The sequence below is a fragment of the Nothobranchius furzeri genome, chromosome 11 (assembly GCF_043380555.1).
Source record: "Nothobranchius furzeri strain GRZ-AD chromosome 11, NfurGRZ-RIMD1, whole genome shotgun sequence".
NCBI classification, from domain to species: Eukaryota; Metazoa; Chordata; class Actinopteri; order Cyprinodontiformes; family Nothobranchiidae; genus Nothobranchius; species Nothobranchius furzeri.
The window spans coordinates 70,901,377-70,908,745 of NC_091751.1; the positions used below are offsets into that span (position 1 = coordinate 70,901,377).

At 46.6% G+C, this 7,369-nt stretch overlaps 1 protein-coding gene across 1 annotated transcript; it reads right to left on the bottom strand.

The window, feature by feature from the left end:
* Positions 1-2,170: 2,170 nt before the first annotated feature.
* Positions 2,171-7,153, bottom strand: grk7a (G protein-coupled receptor kinase 7a). Its single transcript, XM_015942608.3, has 4 exons — positions 6,423-7,153; positions 4,500-4,955; positions 2,805-3,085; positions 2,171-2,652 (listed from the first exon to the last, which is right to left on the bottom strand). Exons 1-4 carry the CDS (start codon positions 7,017-7,019, stop codon positions 2,313-2,315), a joined length of 1,674 nt encoding a protein of 557 aa, XP_015798094.1. The 5' UTR covers positions 7,020-7,153; the 3' UTR covers positions 2,171-2,312.
* Positions 7,154-7,369: the final 216 nt, after the last annotated feature.

Here is a 7,369-nt window from a genome sequence, read left to right on the forward strand (position 1 = left end):
CAGAACGGAGGTTGCGAGCAGGAGAACGATGGTAGAGAAGGTCGGTTAGATACAGGGGGGCAAGGTTATTGAGAGATTTATAGGTGATGAGGAGCAGTTTGTATTGAATCCGGTATTGAACTGGGAGCCAGTGGAGGTGTTTGAGGACAGGAGTTATGTGGGCTCTGGAGCGAATGCGGGTGAGAAGACGAGCAGCTGAATTCTGGATGTACTGCAGTTTTTGTGAGTGAGTGGAAGGAAGTCCGTAGAGGATGCTACTGCAGCAATCAAGTCCGGAGGTTATGAAGGCATGGATGGGTGTTTGAGCGGTTTAGTGAGAGAAGGATGGACGGAGACGGGCGCTGTGGAAGAATGATGTCCTGGTGATGTTGTTGATGTGGGATTTGAAGGAGAGAGTGGAGTCAAAGGTGATGCCAAGGTGAGAGCTCATTCCTTACTTTCATGAATGCTCTTATATTTGGTGAGTTTTCCACCGTATTCTGGCCACACGTTTCTCACGTGTTTGATGACAGACTGCAGTTCTCCGTCAGCTGCTGTAGCCATTTGAAGTCCCTCCATCCTTATAGGTGATGCAGGTGTGGCAAGGTGGAGAAACGAGGGCCCGGGCGGGATTCGATCCCCAGACTCCCAGGTGAGAGTCATACGCTCTAACCAGTCAGCCAAAGGGACATCCCCTTGGCCAAGTAGCCAGGGCGCATGATCAATCGGGACACGGTGACAGGACACTCACACTGCCACACAGGGATGCCCTGGAGGATGGCAGCGACATAGCCGTCTGTCCCTGAGTGGGGGTCGTCCTTCTGACGATGGGCTTCAGGATAGTGTGTCAGCAGTGACGAGTGTTTTGCCTGGCACATATACAGCATTGGTATCTCATGAGCCGCATCAGGAGACGCTGACATCTCAAGTGGACATCATCAAGGCTTAGATTGTTCACAAGTGTTACTAGCGGCTTACGGTCCGTTCCGCATGCGAGTTGACCTAAGCCTCAACTTTACACAAGCCCAGACGCTAGCCAGACATTCTTTTTCTATCCGTGTGTAGCGAGTCTCGGCGTCAGACAGACGTCTCCAGCAGTAAGCAACTGACCTCCATTCTTCGCCATGAAGCTGGGGCAACACAGCTCCCAGCCCATACCCGCTGGCGTCGGCTGACACATTTGTGGGCGTTGTGACGTGGTAGAGGGCCGAGATGGGAGCTGTAACATTTAACCTGCGATTTGCTCTTTAATGCTACCGGTATTTTTAGGTTTACTCTCGAGTCCTACATCCTGGAGGACGCTGGTGGAATAAGGTTAAACCCGAGGAAAGTGACAAACCACATGAAGAACAGATGAGCAGGTTTTAAAAGATATTTCTTTAATTTCTTTAAATTAAATTCAAGATTACATCTTTTCTGTCATATATTCCTACTTTACAAGTATTTACAAGTTTATGACCATGCATTTGTAACATAACTTGTAAAAACTCAAATTTGACAAATGCGTCAAACTGAAAACAAACAAATAACCACAGACAAGCGACAACAATAATAACATCCATTTTAACTATTTAGTCTCTAGATCCAATCACCAAATCTGAGGAATCCTGTTAAGCACTGTGCCGGTTTGAATCATCGCCACGTTTCCCGGGCTCGCTCGCAGACATCCAGGTGCAGAAATATGTCGCCCTAAGTTGTCCGTCATCCTACGCTGATGTCTCCACGAGCTGGCGGCTCGAGCCTCAAACACCAACGGTGAAGGCAGGAGGTGGCATTTTTTAGTTGGTAAATTAAACCTAAATGATCTACTCCGGCAGGTTAGTATTACTCTGTGTACGTGGCAGACAGATGTCTGGTAAGACTATACCGGAAACTTGTCGGCCAGATGTTGTCAAAAGCACTTTTACGTGTACCAACCGTGTGGGTTCATGGTGTCATCGACACAGATGCTACAGAGCTGCACAGTTTTCTAGAGCGGATTAACTTTCAGGTCTAGATGAACACCAAGTGTCTGTTTCCTAAAGTTAATTATGCAAAACCTGCTTCAATGTGTCAGATTAAACTGTATTTCTGGCACACAGCGAACTCCGTTAACACCAGCACTGCTAGCACTCAGTCACCAACATCATCAGAACGTCTTGGGAGAGAAGCTGTGAACCAGGAACGACGAGCAGCCAATCAGGAGCAGCTGATCTGTAAGCTGTGAGCATCGCCATGGAGAACGGATGTCCTGCTAAAGGAGCTCCTGCTCCCCTTCCATGATACTCGGCCCGCTTTTAGATTGTTATTAGAAAACCAACAGAGAGTGATTGGGTGTTAGGAGACGACCCTGCTCACAGCAGGATGCACGTGCCAGACTTCTTGTCGCCGTCCAAGCCTCCTCCACCTTCTTTCCTGTTGGGGTCGCTGAGCTCGTCAAACAGTCCTGTGTCAATCATCTCCTGCTGCCACTGAATGGGCACGGCGCCAGTGCTGAACTCTGTAAAGAATTTCTCGTCTTTGGCATCAAAGACGATGCCCTTGATCTCAGAGAACTCGGCAATGTCACCCGTATCCTTGGCATAGACCACGTTGGGTTTAGGGACCCAGGGAGGATCCACCAGTCCTGCCTCAAGGCGAGGAAAGTTGATGCTTTTGAACCACTCGTGCTTCCTGGGATCCTCCATGTTGTTCCTGTTAGGACAAAACATCGTTCAGTACCAGGCTAAAACATGCAGGACACCTCTGCTCTGCTGCCAGCCACTAGGGGGCTTCAGAAGCGTGTGGGTGGTCTGATCTTCATAGCAGAGAAGCATCAGAGCACCACATGCTAACTCTGCTCTTACCTAAACCCCAGGCGCTCCTCCGGTTTTTTCTTGAGGAACTGTTGGATGATGTCCTTGGTGGAGGCATCGAAACACTTGTGCTCCCACTTTGGCTCCTCGTTGAGAATTCGGCGCTGCACCTCTTCCTTCTCCACCTTCTCTTTTTTGCTCTCAGGACCTTTGAAAGGTGTATAGCCAGCCACCATTTCATAGATACTGCAGCCCAGGGCCCACCAATCCACCGACGTCCGGTACGGCGTTTTGGTCAGGATCTCAGGGGCCATGTATGCTCCTGTACCCGCCTGGACAGTTGAGAGGAAGGGACGTTAGAGGGAAAAGATTATAACAGTAGGACGCGTTTTGATAGTTGGAAAACATCTCATTCAGAACTTTACACACTAAAAGAAGGTGTTTCATTTCTCCTCCAGCTTTCTAATGCTTATCCACTCCACCACCACCCCTTTCCCTGAGTGACCCCACCGGCAGCCTTAAACTAGGAGCTTAATCCTAACGATAAGCCTGCTAGCTGTCAAGAGTTGTGTGTGTCTGCACATTTACTGTCTCTTATATAATGCGGGTCCGTTTCTGTGTGCAGAAATACACACACACACACATACACACCACAGCTGATGCCTAAACCACTGCCTTACGGTTTCTCTCCCTTCAAAACACCTTAAGGACACCTGGCAGCTCTTCCTGTTGATCTGGACATTGGACTGATTCACTAAGTTGTCCACTATACGATTCTTGGAACCGATCGGGGGGGTACCTTGATTCTCCAGGCACACGTGACTGTGGATATTTAAGGAGGACCTAACATGGTTCTACGGTTATCTCTTTTGCAAGATCTGCCCTTCACCTGTTTGCCACAGATACACACCTGCCTGTATGCAGAGAGGAGCTCCTATCAGACCATCCAGGCTGCACCTTTAAGTACAGACGTGGATAAAATTTTCTTGCAAGTGATCATGTCCCAGCAAATGCAAAGCAAGTTTCACTTGAGTCCGTGGATCTAATCAGGGACAGACTTGTGTAAGCCCTCTAAGAGGATTACAGGACCAAAGCCAGCCAGGCCTGTACGAGGTTACCCCAGTCACTTGGGCTGCCTGAGGAGCATTGGAGTGCTGATAATGAGCTTAAGGGACTTTCATGGAGCCCAGAGCTTACTCTTTGCTTCAGCTCCTGCAAGTAAGTCCGACAGGAAACCTGCTGCAATTCATCCTAAAATGTTCCTGGTGCACATGTGGGTGAGCAGTGGTCTGCAGCTGGTGTCATGCAAAAACACAAAGGAACTAAAACCACCTGAATGATTCCCATGAAGGTGTTAAGAAAGACATGGAGACATGGGGTAACGTGGCTTCCTTCAGCCTGAATCCCTAAACGTCCCTGATGCTAAATGGAGGCTAGGCTACGTTACATAATGGATTCAGAAAGTCTAATTGTGAGGATCTTTAAACTAACCATTAATCCCCGTCCGGATTTACCATGAAAGTGTATGTCTACAACCTGGGATCAACCTGCCACCAAACATCCACTGATCTTGGTTTATTTACACCGTTTAGAGATGAACAATTGTTTTTAGTTTGCCACACATTAGTGGGCGGAGCCTGTATGCTCAAACATGGAACAAAGAGGATTCTTGCATCACCTTCCGAGGTTCCAGACTGATTCTTAGCTTTTGCTACCACATCATTCCATGTGTGTCCAAACCCTCACCATTTGTGTGACGGTCTTCCCTGGAGAGATCTCTATGGCCAGACCCAGATCCGAGAGTCGGCACTGGCCCTGGCTATCCAGCAGCACGTTCTCAGGCTTCATATCACGATACACAATGTCCATGGCGTGCAGGTGCAGGATGCCAGTGGCGATCTGTGCTGTGTAGTGAATGATGCGCTTCATCTCAATGCCTTTGTCCACGCCCTTGCCATCGTAACCTATGTTGTATATGTGGTACTTGAGGTCTCCCCCATTCATCAGGGTCATGACAAGGCACAGGTGGGTCTTGGTATCAAAGGCGTAGGCCAAGTTGACTAGAAACAGGCTGTTGACCTTCTCCAAGATCTTTTTCTCCAGCAGGGCCATCTTCTCTCCGCCCTTCTTCTTCAGGCGCTTTTTACATAGCTTCTTGCAGGCATACATCTGGCCTGTGTTCTTCACCTGAACAGCACACACCTGCAGACAGAGAGCTCTTTATTTTGGATGTTCTCACGCCTCCTTAAAACCCCTAATCAGTACCCAAGTTATGCTTTCTGGTGTCAGGCTAACGGACCTCTGGGCCAAACAAGAACTAATGGAGTTTACTGAAATCTCACTGGTTCTCTGAAAGAGTAGAGTAAGACATGGTCGTTAAAAAAACTAATCACAATAAAGATCAAATAGGCGTGACCCTCACCACCTGTACTCACGAGATCCAGTCAGACACACCTCTGGTGAAAGTCTACTTTTCCTTTTTGTCTAAAACTACGAGTTTCACAGGATAAAAAAAAAATCTAGAAAACTACCAGTTTCGTTAAAAAGATGATTTTATCTCTCAGACTGAGAGTTTTACTTTCTTCAACACTTCACCCTCGGACATTGGAAAACTAATCAGCTTAAAACATTTTTTCATTCTTCTAAACAACGTTCTAACATAGTATAGCTGTAAATACATTATGGAGATAAAATCAACGAAAACAATGATTTAAGTGTTCCTTTCGCATTTGCCTAAAAACCTCCGCCAATAACACGTTTTGGACCAAAAGCAGCCATCGGACCATCCAGTTGTCGGTTTCGCAGCACTTCCCTGGGTCCTCCACTCATTAGCCACTCGCACATCTAGCAACAGAACACCACTGGTGTGAGAGGTTCTCCACTCAGTAACATCAGAGAAGGAGAAACAGCCCGCTGCTACCACTACCAGAGTCCCCAAAAGAAAAACACCATTTGAATTCACGGCTAACAGAGACGTTTGGACCTAGAAAACAGCGACTGCTGTCACTATTTTGTTTCATCTGGCAATGTGGGATTCTGGTACCGGCCGAAGGGTCTCAGGGAGGATACCCGAGAGAAAGGGACAATGATCCATGACTGTGTTCAAAACCTTGTTCCACAGATTCGTTAAAGCAGCTTTAAATAAAAGCAACGCTGGGTATCCCAGGAGTTAACGTTGGGTCAAACACAGTAGAACATGGTTTTTTACTTTAAAATTTATCAAGAAATGTTTAAATATTCCTGCAAAAAATTAAATCATGTTGTTAATTATTATTACAGTTATTACCCTATATTGACTTAAATGAAATTAGAACTCACAATCACTCAAACGTTTCACTGCTTTTTGCTTCATGTGGACATAAAAGGATTAATTAAACCAAAGGGATTCCTCAGGGCTCACACCCAGGACCTCTGTAGATCATTTTCATTGAACTTTAATTTTTGGCTTTTTATCTGATAAAACACTTTCAAGACATTACTTTTTAAAAGTTGTTTATGTTTTTATGATATTTACGTAAAGTCAGTATAAGTTGTACTAAAACTTTAACTTAGTAATATCTTTACAAACTGTTGTTACAGTTGAGGTGTCTCCAGAAATAACGGTCTCTAAATCAGAGCTGAAAACAGTTTTTGGTTCCCCCTGAAATTTCCACAGATTTCCATGCTTACCTCTCCAAAGCCACCTTTTCCCAGAGTTCTAAATTCATAGAAGTACTTTTCCGTGATGGGCTGTTTCTCGTACTCCTTCCATTGGAGGAATTTGTCAAAGAATGGGCTGGCTTGGTAGTCTGTAAACGGTTTGGCTTTTAGAAATTCCCTTACACCATCCTGGACTTTGGTCTTCATCACCTCTTCAAAGTTGGCATCGGTGACAGACTTGCATTTCTCTGCAGGCTCCCCAGTGAGGAAGGTCAGGAAGGACTTGGAGTCGGCTTTGCAGTACTTGTTGATGATGTTTTGACGGGCCTTGTCTTTCCCTGCACTTTCAGACAGATCCCAGTCATACAGATCATCCAGGAAATCAGCAGCAAGTTTAAACTCAGCCGTATTTGCCAGGAAATCACGGAATAGCTTTTTCCCTATAGGCTGCCTTTCACAAAGTGATGCAAAGTCCTTTTCAATGGAGGTCCGGAGGGCAGCACATTGCTCCGTCTTAGGGAGAGACAGGCTGCGACGCCTCTTTTTCATCTCCTTGTCATCCCCACCTTGGGCTTTCAGGTAGGCCGTGTTGGCCACCAGGTTATCCAAACCCCCCATGTCACACATCTTGGCAGCTCTATGTAGTTGGTCCCCTCTATGCGACTGGGCTCTTCAGCAGCTTCCCAAGGATGACCACTCACTAACAATGGGTACGTCTGTGTAGATCACAGTTCCCTCCAAAGCCCCTGTGCAAATGAGCTCCGTCACCCAGCCTACCTGCAAACCTAAGACACACTGACACACCCAGTAATTACTCATTTAGAATTAAATACCAAGGAGGGATTTTTGGCTTAAGGATCTTTGTGTGGTCTATTCAAGGATGCTGTGCACGGAAAGGGAATCGTAAGCGGGCTCTGTTGTAAGAAGCTTTGAGGCCATCTATATTCGCTCATGATTTCAGGAGTCTGACAGTGGTT